This window comes from Aquarana catesbeiana, linkage group LG12 (assembly GCF_042186555.1).
Source record: "Aquarana catesbeiana isolate 2022-GZ linkage group LG12, ASM4218655v1, whole genome shotgun sequence".
Classification (NCBI taxonomy): domain Eukaryota; kingdom Metazoa; phylum Chordata; class Amphibia; order Anura; family Ranidae; genus Aquarana; species Aquarana catesbeiana.
In genome coordinates, this window is record NC_133335.1 from 207,284,865 (window position 1) to 207,306,253 (window position 21,389).

Here is a 21,389-nt window from a genome sequence, read left to right on the forward strand (position 1 = left end):
ACATGCCGTTTAAAAAAATTTAAATCGCCGTAATTACCTTTTATTTTTCTATTCTTCTTTGCACTTCCTGGTTCTCCTCCCGTGGGAGTAGGCCTGTTTCTAGCCTCTCCCAGACTCTTGGGAGCTAGTCTCAGGCTTCCCAGGATGCCACTGAGCATGTGCGGGAACGAGCGGTGAATGCTGGGAGCACAGCATTCACCACATCCAGGAAATAAATGCTTGTGGGCTTCAAATGCCCACAATGAAGATGGAAACCGCCTGCAGTAAAAAATATAAGTTATTCTTTCCGACGAAATCTGACATATTACACACAATATGTGAGTATGTAATGCTGAGAAGAAAAGTTTGTGAATGAACTCAAAAAAAAAAAAAAAAAAAAAAAAAACGATAGATAGGTGGACCCCCGCTTTAAAGAGACTGTTGCCAGAAGAAAAAAAAAAAAATCTCTCTAAGGGCCTATGCACATGGGCACTATTATCTGTATAGCGTATAAACCGGGCATATTCTGGCGGCCAGGAGGCACACATACAGCAGAAGCCTTTAAAAAAAAAAAAAAAAAAAAAAAGAAAAATCAACAATCTGCTGAAATATACAGCAACTGTACGCTGTTCTGAGCTGTACTCATTGTGCAGAGCAACGTATGCCCGGAATGTGAAATTTCTGCATTCAGGACATGTGTCCCTGAATATGGGTAGTCACTGCAGACGTCATCCTGTGAATGATTATGACCAGGTTGCTGGAAGGGGGCCGTACACTGCATTGCCCCAGGCATCAGAACCCACCAGCATTTTATGGGCAAAAGTGCCTGCCCTAACTCTTAAAAGTTATCCCGATACTGGCCAACTGAAAAGTGACTTTGTCACTACAACCATCACCCCAGTGCTGAACAACACCCCCCACCATCCTCCTTTCTCTATCTTTCACCTCCTCAACTGCTGGTTCTATCCCCAGATATCTTGAAGCTGTACCTCCTCTCTATTTATTTTTTCTTTGTGTTTTTTTTTTTTTTTTTTTATGTTGATCGGCGCACGAACAACCCAACTAAATATGCAGTTCAGTAACTAAGACAACATCACATATGCTAGCATACAAGATCAGGAATATTTACTGTCAAAACTGTATGAGCACAATACTGCTTTATGTGCCTTTTGTGACATTTTATGTATTCCAAGTTGTAGATAGAAATTGGGCTCTTTCTTGAAAGCCAACATGTATGTTTTATTGCCTATTATGGCAATTGCTCTGTACCCTTTCTGTACCCCCTCGTTGGAAAAATGTAATAAAAAGCTATATTTGAAGAAAAAAAAAAAAAAAGGCCCACTGTAAAAGACTTTTAAGGCTATGTTTCCACTATTGCGTCCCCAAAGTCGCGCGATTTTACCGCGATTTGAAGCAATGCCTGTATCTATGGACCTCAAGTCGCATCAAAGTGGGACCAAAGTAGTGCAGGAACTACTTTGAAGTCGCTGCGACTTGAAGTCGCACAGATATGAACGGTACTCATTGGAAATCATGGGAAACAATTTGTCATGCGACTTTTCAGTCCCAAGTCGCATGAAAAGTCGCACTAGTGGAAACAGAGCCTAAAGGACATCTAAGAACAAAAATATTGCAGATTAGCAGTCCTTAGATGTGGTGGCTGAATTAGTTGTTTTCAGGCTAAGAAGATTTTCTGCAAATACAGAAAATACCCGCTTATCTTGCCGAAATTGCAGTGTCCTTGTCCCTTCCCGTGCACTGAACTGATGTATCACACAATGTCACTTTTTTAAAACTGTGGTGTAACACAGCCTACAGTAAATAGGAATAAAATGAAGGAAAGGAAAAAAAAAAAAACAAAAAAAAAACAAAACACAATTCTGAGGAAGTGACGTCCAACCAGGAAACAGGTTTTTGGTGTTTAACCGATTGCCGACCAGTGCACGACGATATACCTTTTAGACGCGGCATTGTGGGCGCGCGTGCCCGCTGTGAGCATGCCAATGGGTCCCACAGACTCGATGTCCGCCGGGACCTGCAATCGTGTCACGGAGCGGAAAAACAGGGAGATGCCTTTGTAAATAAGGCATTTCCCTGTTCTGCCTAGTGAACTGACAGGGATCTACTGCTCCCTGCTTGCACAAAGTCAGGGATTTTGTAGGATTAGAGGCAGGTGTATGATTAACCAATTATACCAAGCAGGTGCTAATGATCATCAATTCTATATGTAGGTTGAAAATCAGTCATTAACTGCAACAGAAAAAGCTGTGTAGGAGGCTTAAAACTGGGCAAGGAACAGCCAAACTCTGATACTAATGGCCCGTACACACCATCCAAATATCGTACAAAAACTGTCATCCGAGGAAGAATCGTGCGATTTTCCGATCGTGTGTACACTACTTTTCGACAGCCGATCATGACAGTTCATCCAATATTATTTGATCGGACATGCACAAAAATTTTCCTCGTACGATTTTCATTTAGTCAGTATAGTTGTCGTCCAAAAATACACTACAACACATGACATCACTTCTGATTTTTTTTTCTGTCGTACGAGAATTCGTGACTTTATTTACCTATTCAATTTCTACTTGCGACTATTAAGCGAAAAAGGTTGTACGATCTGTCGTATGATATTCGGATTGTGTGTACGGGCCATAAAGGTGAGGTTGTGGAAGACAGTTTCATGTCACAGGTCATACACCATGGCAAGACTGAACACACAAGGAAGTTATACTGCATCAGGAAGGTCTCTCCCAGGCAAAGATTTCAGAGCAGACTGGGGATTCAGGATGTGATGTTCAAGCTCTTTTGAAGAAGCACAAAGAAATGGGCAACATTGAGGACTGTATACACCGTGGTCAGCCAAAGAAACTTAATGTAGCAGAATAGAGACACATCATGCTTCCTTTCCTTCAACATCAGGAGATATCCAGTAGTGCCATCAGCACAGAACTGGCAGAAACCAGTGGGACCCAGGTACACCCATCTACTGTCCGAAGAAGTCTGGCCAGGAAGTGGTCTTCATGGAAGACTTGAGGCCACAGAGCCATTCCTCCGATGTGGAAACCAGGCTAAGCGACTCAACTATGGATAAAAACACAGGAACTGGGTGCAGAAAAATGGCAGCAGGTGCTCTGGACTGATGAGTTAAAATCAGAAATATTTGTATCTGTAGCAGGAGGCAGTTTGTTGGGGGAAGGGCTGGAGGGGGGTACAATAATGAGTGTCTGCAGAGAACAGTGGATCATAATGGAGGTTCCTTACAAGTTTGGGGCTACATTTCTGAAAATGGAGTTGGAGATTTGGTCAGAATCAATGGTCTCCTTTATTCTGAGAAATACAGGCAGATACTTATCCATCATGCCATACTATAACAGAGGCGTGTGATTGGCCCCAAATTTATTTTGCAGCAGGACAACGACCCTGACCATACAGCCAATGTCATTAACCAGTTCAAGACCACTATATATATATATACACATATATATATAAAATATAAATAGACTAGTGTGTGTGTGTCACCGGCGCAAAACCAAAAACAAAATCTCCTAATTACTTTACTTGTAATTGCCTTAGCTGCTGCATCCAAAAAAACTTCTCATAGAGATATACTACAGGTGCTGTGTGTGTGGATGCGCTGCTTCCATCTAAATACGCTTATATCCTGTCTATAAAGTGTAAACTTATTCCATATACAATGTGACACACATTATTGAATTATTGAACTTTTATAAATTTTATAATTTTTGATATGTAAAAAAATCTTATTTGATTGCATATGATCTTAGGTTGTATATGGAATAAGTTTGCACTTTATAGACAGGATATAAGCGTATTTAGATGGAAGCAGCGCATCCACACACACAGCACCTGACATATATATATATATATATATATATATATATATATATATACACACACACACACACACACACACACACACACACACACACACACACACACACGTTGCAGCTCTGAAGTGGTTTACCAAGATTATGGCTGAAGATATCAGCCATAACCACCGCCCTCCCCCAAATAACCCGTACCATTTTTTTTCCAGACGGTGGCTGGCTTTCGCTGAGGGGCCCATGGCTCTCAAAAGAGGGGAGGGGACGTCCCACCACCTTCCACCGCTTGACAGCGTCTCTTGAGCTTACCGTTTCCACCGGTTCACCTGAGAAACGATCCAATGGTGTGGCCAGTAGATCCTCTTTGATCACCTCTATGGCCTTGGAGGACCGGAGCAACACCATGACGTCACTTTCGGTCCAGGGCGGAAGTAAATTATTATTTTTTTTAATCTTTTGCTTTTCAAGGTAAGAGAGAGATTTGAGGTCTTTTTGACCCCAGATCTCTCTATAAAGAGGACCCATCACCCTTATTTCTATTACAAGGGATGTTTAAATTACTTGTAATAGGAATAAAAGCGATTTAAAAAAATAAATAAAAAGGGACCGTATTTAAAAAAAAAAAAAAAGTAAAATAAAAAATAAATAAAAAAAAAAAAAAAAAGTAAAATAAATAAAAAAATATAAAAAAAATTAAAAAGAAAGGAAGCGCCCCATTTCTCCGTACTCACGTGCAGAAGTGAGCGCACGTGTAAGTCACGCACACATATGTAAACGGTATTCGCACCACACATGTGAGGTACCGCCGCGAACGTTAGAGCGAGAACAATCATTCTAAACACATAACCTGAAAAAAAAAAAAAAATGAAAGCGACACCTATGGAGATTTTTTAAGTGTCATAGTTTGTCACCATTCCACGAGCGTGCGCAATTTTTAAGCGTGACCTGTTGGGTATCTATTTGCCCGGCATAACTTCATCTTTCACATTATACAAAAAAAATTGGGGTAACTATTGCGTTTTTGTTTTTTCCTCTTTCATTAAAGTGTATTTTTTTATTTATTTATTTTTTTATTTGTGCTAGCAAAACCGCCGTGCAAATATCACGTGACGTAAAAACGTGCAACGATCACCATTTTATTGCCTAGGGAATAAAAAAAATAAAGTATAATGTTTGGGGATTATAAATCAGTATGTTTTGTTAGAAAATTATTTAAAATGTTTTGTTATTTGATAACAATAAAACAATTGCTTCTATTTCTGAAAGCATTCTTCATTTACAGCATTTCTTCACACCTGCCTAAAACTTTTGCACAGTAGTGTGTATACAGTGAGGCACACAGTATATACACAATACTGGGTGTATGGTATATAGTGTGTTAGATGTGGTGTATATATACACAGGGTGTGAAAAAAATTATATATATCACACACACACAGGGTGTCAGGTGTGGAGTACACACAGGTAAGTAGTGACTGTAGGTTGTCATGCAGAGTCCTCTGTACACTCCTCCCCTCCCCCCATGTACAGTGCAGTACACACTCAGGAGCCATGCCTGTCCCTGGGAAAAGAAGACACCTGGCAGCCCTAAGGATTGTGGGTAAGGTGTCGGTCAGCGCACGGTCCCCCCCCCGCCCTCACTCACCTACAGCCCCGCCGCATGTCTTCACTCGGAAGTCCTCCAGAGTCTTGGGATAGGCATCAAACTGCCGAAGCCGGTGCAAAGTCTCCATCTTCCCCAACCGGAAGTCCAGTCAGTCACCTCAGCACTTCCGGGTCCATTTGCGATACGTCCTAAACTCATTGGCTGAGCGAAGAGCGAATAAGGGCGCGTTACGGCCCTCGGAGCTTGCGCATGCGCGATCTAGCGCCGAGACCCTGCTGCGTGAAGAGCGGATTGCGTCAGCGCCCCACCTTGCGGCTAAAAGTTACATTACACCTGCCAAACTTGCTCTAAAAAAAAAAAAAAAAAAAGTTTTGTGACTTGTTCAGTTGAGACTATTATTTTGGCTGTTAAAGATAGTACTTGGTGGCCGCCAAGGCTAACGGCTATTTCATTTTCTATGGAATCTATAGCGATATAAAAAGGTAAAAAAAAAATAAATAAAAATCGATTTTTACCAGTGCTGTTTTAGGGCCAGTTCACACCACATGCAGTCCAGTGCGTTTTTTTTTTTTTTTCATCAAAAACGCATGGAAAGTACGTTATATGGTCTTTAACCGCTTCAGCCCCGGAAGATTTTACCCCCTTCCTGACCAGAGCACTTTTTGCGATTCGGCACTGCGTTGATTTAACTGACAATTGCGCGGTCGTGCGACGTGGCTCCCAAACAAAATTGATGCCCTTTTTTTTCCCCACAAATAGAGCTTTCTTTTGGTGGTATTTGATCACCCCTGCAGTTTTTATTTTTTGCTCTATAAACAAAAAAGAAAGCGACAATTTTGAAAAAAAAAGCAATATTTTTTTACTTTTTGCTATAATAAATATCCCCAAAAAATATATAAAAAAAAAATTTTCTTTCGCAGTTTAGGCCGATATGTATTCTTCTACATCTTATTGCAATTTTTTTTTTTTTTTTTACCAATAATCGTATATTGATTGGTTTGCGCAAAAGTTATAGCATCTACAAAATAGGGGATAGTTTTATGGCATTTTTATTATTAATTTTTTTTTTACTAGTAATGGCGGTGATCTGTGATTTTTATTGGGACTGCGACATTATGGAGGACACATCGGACACTTTTGACACTATTTTGGGACCATTGGCATTTATACAGCGATTAGTGCTATAAAAATGCACTGATTACTGTGTAAATGACACTGGCAGGGAAGGGGTTAAACACTAGGGGGCGATCAAGGGGTTAAGTGTGTCCTAGGGAGTGATTCTAACTGGGGGGGGGGGGGGGATGGGCTCACTACAACATGACAGCGATCACTGCTCCTGATGACAGGGAGTAGTAGATCCCTGTCATGTTGCTAGGCAGAACAGGGAAATGCCATCTCCCGTTCTGCGGCTCCATGTCACGATCGCGGGCCCCTGGGCACACTCATGGAGTACACGGCGGGTGCACGCGCTCCCACTAAGCCATGTCTTAAAGGGGACATACAGGTACACCCGTTTGCCGAGCCATGCCATTATGCCGGCGTACATCGTCGTGCGCTGGTCGGCAAGTGGTTAATGACATAGTTCACACCAGTGCTTCAGTAAAAGTCCAGTTCCAGTAAAAAAAAAGTAGAACATGCTGCATGTTTTCCTGCACTGGACTGTACAGGAACGCTGTAAAAAGCATCACAAACGCACTGGAATGCACCAAAAACACACTAGAACACACATGTCCTTATTTAAGTTTAGAAAAAAGAAGGGGGAAAATACACTAGAACGCATCAAAAACGCGTAAAAAACACACGTGCAGAGCATCTAGAACACATCCGGACTGCGTTTCTATGGTGTGAACTGGCCTTTAGTAAAAAAAAAAAAAAAAAAAAAAAGTAAGAAGGAAGAAGAGGAGCAGCGCCATCTAAGTGTAGCAATAAAATACTTTAATACAGGTAAAAAAAAAAAAAAAAAAAGACACTCTCACAAACAGTGGCAGCCGGTCCATAGGGGCGCAGTGGAGCCGCCCCCCCAAGTTGCATGCAGGGCACCGGACTAATAGCTTTCTATAAGGTCTGTCATTTTTTTTTTTTACAAGCACGTGATTAGAGCCCGAGGCTCTAATTGGCCTGTAAAAGGTTGTCTTCGAGCAGTGCGCCCCAAATACTCCTACTTGTAATATTAGCGAATCAATATTCGCCATCGGTTTCTGTCTTCTCGTCCCAGCCAATCAGGACAGGAGGCTGATCTAAAGAAGCCTGGATTAGCCTAATGGAAGCCGGAGAAGCCGCGGCGCCGGGTAACAGGGAAGCTGTGACCGCCGAAGGGTTCCGTTTGTGGGGTGAGTGCGGACCTGGAGGGGTTTGTTTGTGGGGTGAGTGCGGACCCGGAGGGTTCCGTTTGTGGGGTGAGTGCGGACCTGGAGGGGTTTGTTTGTGGGGTGAGTACTGACCTGGAGGGGTTTGTTTGTGGGGTGAGTGCGGACCTGGAGGGGTTTGTTTGTGGGGCGAGTGCGGACCCGGAGGGGTTTGTTTGTGGGGAGAGTGCGGACCCGGAGGGGTTTGTTTGTGGGGTGAGTGCGGACCCGGAGGGGTTTGTTTGTGGGGCGAGTGCGGACCCGGAGGGGTTTGTTTGTGGGGCGAGTGCGGACCCGGAGGGGTTTGTTTGTGGGGCGAGTGCGGACCCGGAGGGGTTTGTTTGTGGGGCGAGTGCGGACCCGGAGGGGTTTGTTTGTGGGGTGAGTGCGGACCTGGAGGGGTTTGTTTGTGGGGCGAGTGCGGACCCGGAGGGGTTTGTTTGTGGGGAGAGTGCGGACCCGGAGGGGTTTGTTTGTGGGGTGAGTGCGGACCCGGAGGGGTTTGTTTGTGGGGCGAGTGCGGACCCGGAGGGGTTTGTTTGTGGGGCGAGTGCGGACCCGGAGGGGTTTGTTTGTGGGGCGAGTGCGGACCCGGAGGGGTTTGTTTGTGGGGCGAGTGCGGACCCGGAGGGGTTTGTTTGTGGGGTGAGTGCGGACCCGGAGGGGTTTGTTTGTGGGGTGAGTGCGGACCCGGAGGGTTCCGTTTGTGGGGTGAGTGCGGACCCGGAGGGGTTTGTTTGTGGGGTGAGTGCGGACCCGGAGGGGTTTGTTTGTGGGGTGAGTGCGGACCCGGAGGGGTTTGTTTGTGGGGTGAGTGCGGACCCGGAGGGGTTTGTTTGTGGGGTGAGTGTGGACCCGGAGGGGTTTGTTTGTGGGGTGAGTGCGGACCCGGAGGGGTTTGTTTGTGGGGTGAGTGCGGACCCGGAGGGGTTTGTTTGTGGGGTGAGTGCGGACCCGGAGGGGTTTGTTTGTGGGGTGAGTGCAGACCCGGAGGGTTCCGTTTGTGGGGTGAGTGCGGACCCGGAGGGGTTTGTTTGTGGGGTGAGTGTGGACCCGGAGGGGTTTGTTTGTGGGGTGAGTGCGGACCCGGAGGGGTTTGTTTGTGGGGTGAGTGCGGACCCGGAGGGGTTTGTTTGTGGGGTGAGTGCGGACCCGGAGGGGTTTGTTTGTGGGGTGAGTGCGGACCCGGAGGGTTCCGTTTGTGGGGTGAGTGCGGACCCGGAGGGGTTTGTTTGTGGGGTGAGTGTGGACCCGGAGGGGTTTGTTTGTGGGGTGAGTGCGGACCCGGAGGGGTTTGTTTGCTCCCCCCCCCAAACATTTTTAGCACCAGCTGCCACTGCTCACAAGGTGACTGAAGTAAAAAAGCATTCTGTATATTAGTGGTCTTCCACTCTGTATCGAAAAAAATGTAAAAAAGAATTTTAAAAAAATGATATTATAAAAAAAATTATAAAAATTAAAAAAAACTACTGACACAGTTCATTGCCTTACTGACACTAATTTCTGCTCTACTGACGCCGTCCACTGTTCTGCTGATATACACACATGTGTGTTTGTACTCTGGGGTGTAAGTATGAGGGGTCTTCAAAAAGTTTCCACACTTTTATATTTTTATTGGAAAGGTGAGGGCAGGAGGAGTTTTGCTGATGGCATTAAAAAAAATTTGGTATGACACTGGGAAAAAAAATGCATCGCAAAGGAAGGTGACTATGTAGAAAAGTGATGCAATTTATTCTTGAAATTCCTAGTAAAAGGATTTTAAAAAATGCGGAAACTTTTTGAAGAATCCTCGTATATATATATATATATATATATATATATATATATGTTTTATAATTTTTGCTGTGTAACATGACAGATGGTACAGTGATTTACAAAGGAAAGAGTTTTTTTTTGTTTTTGTTTTTTAATTTACTGAACACTGAAAAAGGAACAAACACAATGAATGAAAGCAAAAAAATATATATATTAATACTAAAGAAAAAAAATATAAAAAAAAAACAAAAAGTGAAAAATCATAGAGGAAGGAGTTAATTAGGGCTGATTAGGGTTTATAGGAACACATTTATTTAAAGATAAAACTTTTTTTTTTTTTTAACTTGTAAGGTTTCTTTAGGTGATGCCATTGTATTTACTATTTCATTCATATGTAGAGCTTTGATGCACATATGAGCAAAATTGTAAGGACAATGAAACAATATAATAATGAATTGAAGGGAATTTACAAAAATCACTTTCATACAGGCGGTCTGGGGGCAGTAAGAACAGGCAGCTGAGCTGCAAGCTTTACCGCCCCACGACCACCCACTAATGTCAGATAAAACTAAAAGACAGCAAAAATACACTAGCCACAGACAGCTTGCAGCTTCACAGCCAGGTGCCCATAATAAAGATGCCATCAACGGGGAGAGGGGACTCAGGGTTACAATGGCTGGGCCCAGCACGGCGCTGGATCGTGGGACAGGTGAGTAACTATTTATTAAAAGTCAACAGCTACAGTTTTTGTAGCTGCTGACTTTTCATTTTTACATAGGAAACTGGAGCTCCTCTTTAACCATAGATGCAGCTAAAAACGTGTAAACACTGCCATCTACTGGCTGATGCAGTTGTTGCACAAAATATATGAACAATGTATTCCAACAAATTACTTTTAATTTTCTAAAGCACTGTGTACCATAAACAGTTGCAATTTTTATTTATTAAAATGTGGTTTTTACCTTTTTTTATTTTTTGTTGTGCCTCAGTGCTCCTGCAGCCACTCTGCAGCCATTTCCAGTCTAAATGCACTCCAGCAAAGGCTGCATGCCATTGCTTAGGGTGGGTTAACTGATGGCAACAACAGTAATCAGTGCCTACCTGATGTTTATTGCAACTGCTACTTGTAGTCTCCATCAAAAAGACCTTGGAACAGGGTCAAAATACAGGAGCACAATTGGGAGACAAGAACAGGGACGTTGTCACCCTATAACAGGAAGTGCCTGAACAAGGATCTTGACAGGACTGGCAGATATTATATTAACCACTTGCTGACCGGCTCACGCCGATATACATCGGCAAAGTGGCATGTTCCCGCAAAACAACGTATGGGTACGTTGTCCCCTTTAAGAGCGTCCGAAGGCACCTGCTGCAGGGAGGGGGACCTGTTGCGTATGGCCAGCCACCCGCGATCGCGGGCACGAGAGCCAGAATGGGTATTTGTGTGTGTGTATAAATGTCACTGGTCCCAAAAATGTGTCAAAAGTGTCCAATCTGTCCGCCGCAATGTCACAGTACTGCTAAAATCGGATCACCGCCATTACTAGTAAAAAATGAATTAAAATTAAAATTGGCGCATGCGCCGTAGTCATCGGCGCTCGGCTTTTCCGTAAATATCTCCAAGCACCTACAGGTATGCCTTAATATAGGCTTACCTGTAGGTAAAAGTGGTTGTGCAGGGTGTACAAACACTGTAAGCGCTACCTCCACAGAGGACACTGGTAATAGCTGGTTCTTCCCTAATTGTACTGTAGTGTTACCCCCTTAAGGGCTGCTGAATGTTATGTAGTGGTCCATCTGTCAACCTGCCCAGTCAGGCACACACTCCTCACTCACTCAGAGACACAAAAGCAGTCCTTGCACTTGTTTTTATGTTTTATCGAGGGGGATTGAACTTGGATGGGGGATAGGATACTTATGAGATGCCCCAGGTAATCAACAATCGTCCATGCGCAGTAGGAAACGGGCAGTGAAGCCGCAAGGCTCCACGGCCTGTTTCCCTTAGTTCGAATGGCGGCGCTGGGACCCGAGAGCCGAGGGACGGGTCGGCCTCGGGCGGATGACATCGCGGGCACCAGGGACAGGTAACTGTGCTTATTAAAAGTCAGCAGCTACAGTGTTTGTAGCTGCTGACTTTTAAAAATGTTTTTTGTCGGCTGGCCCTCCGCTTTAACCACTTGCTGACCTGCTCACACAGATATACTGTGGCAGGTCGGCTCTCCTGTGCAAACTGACATACTTGTACATCATTCCGTAAAAGCAGGATAGCGCGCGCCGCGGGAGCGTGCCCGCGGGTCCCACAGACTCTTTGTCCGCCAGCGGCCCGCGATCGCTGCGAGGAGAGGCAGAACGGGAACTGCCAATGTAAACAAGGCATTTCCCCATTCTGCCTAGTGACATGACAGGGATCTATTATTCCCAGTGATCGGGAATAGTGATCTCTGTCATGTCCCAGTAAGCCCATCCCCCCTACAGTTAGAACACACCCAGGGAACACATTTAACCCCTTGATCTCCCCCTAGTGTTAACCCCTTCACTGCCAGTGTCATTTTTACATTGATCAGTGCATTTTTTTTAGCACTGATCAATGTACTGTCACTGGTCCCCAAAAAGTGTAATTTGGGGTCAGATTTGTCCGCCGCAATGTCGCAGTCTCACTAAAAATCACAGATCGCCGCCATCACCAGTAAAAACAATAAAAAAATTAAAGTCCCTAAATCCATCCCATAGTTTGTAGACGCGATAACTTTTGCGCAAACCAATCAATATATGCCTATTGCAATTTTTTGTAAAAGAATATACATCGGCCTAAACTGATGAATAAATTCATTTTTTTATATATTTTTTTGGATATGTATTATAGCAGAAAGTAAAAAAAATAGTTTTTTTTTCAAAATTGTCGGTCTTTTTTTTGTTTATAGCACAAAAAATAAAAACCGCAGAGGTGATCAAATACCACCAAAAGAAAGCTCTATTTGTGGGAAAAGAAGGACGTCAATTTTGTTTGGGTATAGCGTCACACGGCCGCGCAATTGTCAGTTAAAGCGACACAGTGCCGTATCGTCATTAAGGGGGCAAATCCTTCCAGGGCTGAAGTGGTCAAGCACCCTCCCAGACACAAGCTCCATGTTAAGCACCCTCCCCGACACAAAATTTGTAGCTCATGTTATGTCATGTGTCGGAGGACTTGTCAGAAGTGACTCATGCTGATAACAGGGGAACGGAGCACCAGAGAGAAATTACAATTAGAACTTTGGAGAGAGATAAGTAAACACTGCAGAGATATGTGCTTTGCCAAATTCCATGACTGGGGTTTACAACCACATTAAGAGGAGAGTGTAGGGATCACTTTATTATTATTTCTGCAATACATGTTTGTGAAATTAACAATTTTTCATATTTTACAACAACTGAAAGCAAAGGCACCCAAACATGCGCATAAAATGACAAAAACAAGTAGAAAATAAAGAACATAACACAATACAATACAAAACAAAATGTAAAGTGTATCAATCGTCAAAATGTAAAATCGTATATATTTAATTCCACATTATGCTGTATTTAAATTATTTCTAGCCTTCTCCTTTTAATCTGAAAGATCTTGAAGTTTGGAAACTGACTTTGTGAAGATCCCCACACATTTACTTCCTTGAATTCTGTGACACGTAGTCACTATGCCCTGTAGGTAGGCACTGCTGTGTCACACATTTCACAGAGCCTGTGTTTCGTCAGATTAGGCGACCCATCAGAATTTGTAACGGAAGTGGCGTTCCATCGCCGACATCTTGGTACATCCTGCACTCGACCACAGTAAAGATACATTGAGAAAGCGGTAAACAGACATCTTGTTACACCCACCGGAGTCTTGCATTTCACACTTATTTTTAACAGTAAACTCAGCTTATACAGTGAAATTCAGTATTTTCAAATCCCTCAGACTGTTTTGATGTTGATTTTTCAAAGCAGCGGTTTTCTGTCAGTTTAACAAACCTGTTCGATCAGCAGGCTTGCCGCTGCTTTTAAAAATTCTAAAAAAATCTAAAGAGTCAGACGGATTTTTAAATACCATATTTCCCTATATAAGCTTTGTTTACTGTTAAAAATAAGTGTGACATGCAAGACTCCGGTGGGTGTAACAAGATGTCTGCTTGCCGCCTTCTCACTGTATCCTTACTGTGGAGGAGTGCGGGGTGTAGCAAGATGGCGGCGACGAAACGTCACTTCTGTTACAAATTCTGACGGGTCGCCTAATCTGACTAAACACCTGCCTTCTAAACTACAGGAGGAGGAGTTTCTGGAGAATGGGTCTGAACAGGGATCACTGCTAGCAGGCAGCAAGGTACCATGGGATATTGGGAATAAGCAGCAGAGGAGAAGCTGCAAAGCATGCCGGGAATCCAGGAAGTCGTGGAAAGGGATTGCCAGCAGAAAGGCAGAGCTCACAACATGAAAGGATATTTGTCAAGTAAGCTTATATTAGGTTGTTAATAATACTATGGTTTGTATTGTAATTACAATGCTGATGTTATAAAATCAAAATGTATGCTGTGACTATATAACTCCATTAGGAGGTTATTGGTGTACAACAATGTGGACCTAAAATAGCACATACCAGTGGTGGCTGGTGCTCAAATTTTTTGGGGGAAGTGCAAACAAACTGAAAAATACTGAACCCCCCCCCCCCATCAATTGCAGCCTCACTGTGTCCATCAATTGCAGCCTCACTGTGCCCATCAAATGCAGCCATTGTGCCATAACGCAGCCACTGTGCCGATCATATGCAGCCACTTGTGCCCATCATATGCAGCCACTTGTGCCCATCATATGCAGCCACTTGTGCCCATCAAATGCAGCCACTTGTGCCCATCATATGCAGCCACTTGTGCCCATCATATGCAGCCACTGTGCCCATCATATGCAGCCACTGTGCCCATCATATGCAGTCACTGTGCCAATCAAATGCAGCCACTTGTGCCCATCATATGCAGCAACTTGTGCCCATCAAATGCAGCCACTTGTGCCCATCATATGCAGCCACTTGTGCCCATCATATGCAGCCATTTTGCCCATCAAGCGCAGCCACTGTGCCCATCATATGCAGCCACTTGTGCCCATCATATGCAGCCACTTGTGCCCGTCAAATGCAGCCACTTGTGCCCAGTATATGCAGCCAATTGTGCCCAGTATATGCAGCCACTTGTGCCCATTATATGCAGCCACTTGTGCCCATTATATGCAGCCACTTGTGCCCATTATATGCAGCCACTTGTGCCCATCAAATGCAGCCACTTGTGCCCGTTAAATGTAGCCACTTGTGCCCATCAAATGCAGCCACTTGTGCCCATCAAATGCAGCCACTGTGCCCATCAAATGCAGCCACTGTGCCCATCAAACGCAGCCACTGTGCCTCTCATATGCAGCCACTTGTGCCCATCATATGCAGCCACTTGTGCCCATCATATGCAGCCACTTGTGCCCGTCAAATGCAGCCACTTGTGCCCGTCAAATGCAGCCACTTGTGCCCAGTATATGCAGCCAATTGTGCCCAGTATATGCAGCCACTTGTGCCCATTATATGCAGCCACTTGTGCCCATTATATGCAGCCACTTGTGCCCATCAAATGCAGCCACTTGTGCCCGTTAAATGTAGCCACTTGTGCCCATCAAATGCAGCCATTGTGCCCATCAAATGCAGCCACTTGTGCCCATCAAATGCAGCCACTGTGCCCATCAAACGCAGCCACTGTGCCTCTCATATGCAGCCACTTGTGCCTCTCATATGCAGCCATTTGTGCCCATCAAATGCAGCCATTTGTGCCCATCATATGCAGCCATTGTGCCCACCGACTCCCCAGTGGCTCTGACAGCCCCCCCCGCTCACAGCTCTGATGCCCCCCCCCCGCGCTCGCGGCTCTCTGACAGCACCCCCCCCCCCCCCCCACAGGTGGTCCGGCACTTACAGCCAGTCCTGATGTCCATCCTAGTGTCTCCTCTGTGCCACCTCTTCCTAAGCGCCAGGCATCCAATAGGATGCCCTGGCGCTTTGGCCAATCGGGAAACAGGTCTGACGACCTGCCTCCCTGATTGGCGGGGAGGAGCGCTAGTGTTAAAATAGCTAAAATTAATTCGCTATCGTCACACAATTTGGTGGGATCAGGGCGCACTCTCTGCGCTCCGTGCCCACCCTATTTTGAAGCCTATTAGAGCCTCTGGCTCTAATCAGGTGCTTCAAAAAGTACCACCCCCTCCAACCCCCGCCATAGGAATCCATGTGTCCGGCCTCCTGAAAGGGGCCTGGCGCATGGATGGGGGGGCAGAGCCCGTGAGCCCACAATGCACGGGCCACCCCTTGCACATATACTCTAATATAAGAACCTAAGGAAATAACTATAGAGTCTTTGGATGGGGGAATGTACTATTTCTACACTATCCAGAGTTTTTTCCAGAGTTAAGTCTCCACCAATTAAAAAAAACATGAAGTGCGTGTTCCCTTTTACAATTCCGCATCTAATATTGCAAAGGGGAACAAATGCCTAAGGTCGCTTATTACCTCCCGCAATGTTGGGGGTATGGGGGAAATCCAGGACTCCATGATGTATCTGCTCGCCGTTAGGAAACAAATTAGGCCTCTTGCACACTGCAGCGTGAAAAAGCTCAGAACAGCTTTTTTTTTTTTTTTTTTTACTGAGCTAAAATACAGCCCTTAATTGTAATGTGCCTATGCACACAGGCATGCAAACAAGCGCTGTGCATTGTTCAGTTCGGAAAAAAAAAAATAGAAAAATCTGCATTTTTGGTCAGTAATTTATAGTAATTTATGCTTCATGCATGCAAATACCCGCAAGTGCGCATTTCCATTTGCGTATTGTACAGAATGGGAATATGAGAATAAATTTGTGCGAAATTGCGCATGCGAAAATGCGCAAACGCATATACTTAAAAAAAAAAAAACGCCTGCAATTACGTCTGAAAGATTAGAGGAGTAACACGTGCAAGCCTAAGTCACTCTGCGCCTCCAGCTGACTTCTCCCACAAATATAGAGAACAAGTTTGACTAAATAATAGCAATAAGGGGACCTGGGGTACATTATATCCAGCGATTCACCCTATATAATATAGAACCAGATTGGGCTTGAGGTGACCACACTTCGGACACTTTGACATAGGTGAAACAAGGAAAATGAACATTTGATTGATTGGAAAACTATTGCTTATTTCTTTCCTATGTGCTCCCTGTAATTCTCAGTTCTTGAGTTTGTATTTGTTTATGGTATGAGCAGTACAGTCAGACATTGGGTGGCTGCCATATTATAATTTAATGAGTTTTTATGCCTGAGTATTGTATTTATAAATGATTAATGAGAGTAAGCTGAGCTGGTAACATATGACACGCATTTTCAAATGCATTTCTATTTGTAAGTTGTTAATTTTGTTCATATGCAATACAGCATGCTGCAGAAATAGGGACACTATTCAGACCCTGTTCACATTAGAGTGTTGTAGTACTGCAATGCATAAAACAAAAACACCTAGACAGCGCCACACAATGCACTTACATTGCAGCGCACACAGATGCAAACCATTTGTGCGTTGTGGTGTACTGCTTTAAAAGCAAATGTCTGATTTTAGTGTGTTATGGTGCGTTGGCAGCCTAGAGGCTTTTTTTAGATTCATAATGTTCCGTGCGTGTTCCAGCATGCATGGTTATACACACACATTGTAGGCGTGACTGCACCTATTTAGTTTCACTTTTTCTTTCACTAAACTGCAACCTGTGACCCACCCCCATAGGACAGAATGGGATTTCTTCTTAAAATGCATTTTTATGCAGCAAAACAGACAAGTGTGAGTAGGCCTACGCATTACATGTTAACATGCATGCATACCTCCCATTTTTGAGATGGGAATAAGGGACACCTATCAGCAAAAGTATGCAGGCATAGGACACACCCCTTGCCACGCCCCCTTAAAGGAGAATTGTACAAAAAAAACAAGATTGGTTAAACCCACAAAAACTTTTTTTACCACTACTATTCCTTTATATTGGGTTTTTGAATTTACAAATGCAGCAATTTAAAAATCAGATGAAAGGTTTAGCACTGGGAAACACTTTTTGATAGATAAAAGTGAATTTTATATACATCTATATAGATCAGACCAAAATGAGGACAAATGAGGAGGAATGAGGGACAGAGGGACATTGCTCCAAATCAGGGACAGTTGGGAGCTATGTGCATGCATTACTGCAATGCAGTAACGAAGAGGGTATTAAAAGGCAGCTGTAAATTAGGCTAAGGTAGGGAATGTAGCTTGTAATTCAAACTTACTTTTTCAGTGGCAGTCTTCCAAGCCAAAACATAAAGATCACTAGTCCACATGGCATTGAAATTTAGCTTTATTTTGTCTGATACCAACTCATGGTTTCCAGAGTCAAAGATAACAGTTCACCTAAAATTTGTCAGTTATCACCCTGCTGACTTTATGGCCTCAAGCTACCAGCATATTGGGGCTGATTTACTAAAACTGGAGAGTGCAAAATCTTGAACAGCTCTGCACAGAAACCAATCAGCTCCCAGGTTTTATTGTCAAGTCATAATTGAACAAGCTTAAGGCAGAAGTCGATTGGCTACCATGCACAGCTGTACCAGATTTTGCACTTTCCAGTTTTAGTAAATCAAGCCTGTTTCGTCTCCCCCCTTCCCTTCCTGAAAGCGCATAACGGTGTTAAAGTCCCACTATAGCAAAAGACACAAGGCAACGTAGGCGGGAGCCTAAGGCCTGGGGGATGTCCGGGGGGGATTGGACACACCCACTGCCACACCCACTGCCACACCCACTTAAAGGAGAATTGTACAAAAAAACAAGATTGGTTAAAACCACGAGTGCTTTTTTTACCACTACTATTCCTTTATATTTGCTTTTGGAATTTACAAATGCAGCCATTTAGAAATCAGATGAAAGGTTTAGCGCTGGAAAACACTTTTTGATAGATAAAAAGTGCATTTTATATACATCTATATAGATCAGACCAAAATGAGGGACAAATGAGGAGTAATGAGGAACATTGCTGGAAATCAGGGACAGTCCCTCGAAATCAGGGACAGTTGGGAGCTATGTTCTGAATGCAAACATGTGTGTTGGGTGCACACACCTACAAAAACATGATGTAGTTTATATTAGTTATCATCATGCATGCCACAGGGAAAGCAATAATTCTAGAGCCATCACTTAAAATTTAGTGTTTTTTTTTCTGATATAGATTTCAAATACAGTAGTGAAAATATAACGTGACATAAAAAATTGCAACTACCCCCATTTTATTCCACAGGGTTTCTGCTTTCAGGAAATAATATAATGTTTTGGGGCTTTAAGTGCATTTTCATGTAAAAACATTGTTCCTTTTAGTATGTAAGAGAGAAATAAAAAAAATGTCTCTGGCAGCAAAAGGATTACAGTGTATGTAAACCCAAAACTAGTTTTATGTATGTTTGGTATCATGTGTAACTCTATGCAGTTTTCTTAAAGAGGAAGTAAACGCTGCCTCTTTTTTTTTTTCATTTTGCTGACCTGCAATCGCATACTAACACATTATGTGAAACTTACCTGCAAACAAAGTCCTCGTTGTCATGCTGGAGGCTGGTTGAATCTCTGCGTGACTGGCCGGAGGCGTGTAACGTCGCTCCCGCGCCCGCCGCCGGTCACGGCACAGGGCTCTTAAGAAACGGCAAGGGCACCCGTTCCTTCAGAGCGCATGCACCAATGACATCATCGGCGGAGTATACAGTAAGAATCTCCTAAACATTGCAAGTTTAGGAGATATTTACAGTACTTATAGGTAAGCCTTACCTATAGGTACAAATAAACCAGGGAAGTTTACTTCCTCTTTAAGCAAACATTTTTTATTGTTACAAAGTTTCTTACTTGGAGATCCTGTCAGTATCAGCACTTCCTGTTGCAGGCTGACAACGCTAAGCCATTGCCTCGCCATTGACTGCCTGTTGCCGGCCTGCTGTTGGCTCTTCTGCAGTTCTACCATTGAGCTGCCTATCATGCTTTAAACTGTGTTCTCTAGATTCTGGGTAATCTTCAGCTTCTAGGTGTGCATAAAATATTAAAACTACAGAGTGCTTCAGCTCTCCTCATTACTTTAAACTGCAGGGCTCTGATTTTTTTTTTTTTTTTAACAGGGCTCTGTAATTTAGGTGTCTGTTTATCAAGCAGCAGTAAATTACTGCTGCTGAGTTCAGGCATTCTTAGAGGAGATCGCTCTCCTCTGAGCGACTGTTGATGAAGCATTGTAGATCGATTCTCCTTTTGAGGAGTTAAAGTGGAGCTCCACCCAAAATGGGAAGCTCCGCTTGTTTGCTTCCCCCACCCTCCACTGCCACATTTGGCACCTTTCGGGGTGGGGGGAGCGGATACCTGTCAAAACCAGGTACCCGCTCCTACTTCCGGGTAAGATCCCTACAATCGTTGTGCGACGATCTACGTAATTTCCGGCCCCTTCTCCTTCCCCTGCTGCCTTCTGGGAGGCACACAGGTTCCAGAAGACAGCGGGACCATTCAGAAGGTGCTTGCGCAGTAGGAAACGGGCTGTGAAGCCGCAAGGACTCACTTCCTGTTTCCCATAGTGAAGATGCCGGCACCTGCACCCGGAGCCGATGGGCGGATCAGCTTGGGGTGCCGTCATCGTGGGCTCCTTGGGCAGGTAAGTGTCCTTATATTAAAAGTCAGCAGCTACAGTATTTGCCCCGGCTGTGCTGCGATTGTCTGCAGCATGAACCAAACAGTGGGTGCCGGCCACTAATTGGTCGCTGGCACCCAACAATCGGCTCCGGAGATTACCGAAGAGAGACCTGTGTCAGTAAACAAACAGAGCTTTCTTCTGACAGCAGCAATGTGCTGTTTCTTTCTTTCTGCTCAGCAGGAAGTAAAAAACAGCACATTGCTCAGTAAAAATACCTCACATAGTACACAGTAAAACATGTTGGCCACACATTTACCCCTTGATCGCTCTAGATGTTAACCCCTTCCCTGCCAGTGTCATTAGTACAATGACAGTGCATATTTTTAGCACAGATTACTGTATTGGTGTCACTGGTTCCCAAAAAAGTGTCAGTTAGGTGTCTGATTTGTCTGCCGCAATATCGCAGTCCCACTATAAGTCGCTGATCGCCGCCATTACTAGTAAAAGAAAAATCCATAAATATTCAGTTGTGCTCAAAAGTTTGCATACCCTAGCACAAATTGTGAAATTTGGGCATTTATATTGAAAATATGACCAATCATGCCAAAAACTGTCTTTTATCCAAGGATAGTGATCACACGAAGCCATTTATTATCACATAGTTTTTTTGGCTCCTTTTAAAATCATGATAGGGCCAAATGGCCCTAATGAAAAGTTTACATACCCTGGAACGTTTGGCCTTGGTACAGACACAGAAGGTGGTCCACACAGGTTAAAATGGGTCTCCTGTATTAGATCCGCAGTCTCTGGTCATCTCCTGTATTAGATCCGCAGTCTCTGGTTATCTCCTGTATTAGATCTGCAGTCTCTGATCATCTCCTGTATTAGATCCGCAGTCTCTGGTCATCTCCTGTATTAGATCGGCAGTCTCTGGTCATCTCCTGTACTAGATTAGCAGTCTCTGGTTATCTCCTGTATTAGATCCGCAGTCTCTGGTCATCTCCTGTATTAGATTTGCAGTCTCTGGTCATCTCCTGTATTAGATTTGCAGTCTCTGGTCATCTCCTGTATTAGATTTGCAGTCTCTGGTCATCTCCTGTATTAGATTTGCAGTCTCTGGTCATCTCCTGTATTAGATTTGCAGTCTCTGGTCATCTCCTGTATTA

At 43.9% G+C, this 21,389-nt stretch overlaps 1 protein-coding gene across 1 annotated transcript in view; it reads right to left on the bottom strand.

Annotated features, from left to right (window-relative positions):
- The window catches only part of ERGIC3 (ERGIC and golgi 3), a 42,460-nt gene extending 36,830 nt beyond the window's left edge, over window positions 1-5,630 (bottom strand). The window contains exon 1 of the mRNA XM_073606559.1: window positions 5,476-5,630. Within this exon, the coding sequence (XP_073462660.1) occupies window positions 5,476-5,563 (88 nt within the window). The 5' untranslated portion in view covers window positions 5,564-5,630. The remainder of the gene's footprint in view (window positions 1-5,475) is intronic.
- Between the last annotated feature and the right edge of the window lie 15,759 nt (window positions 5,631-21,389).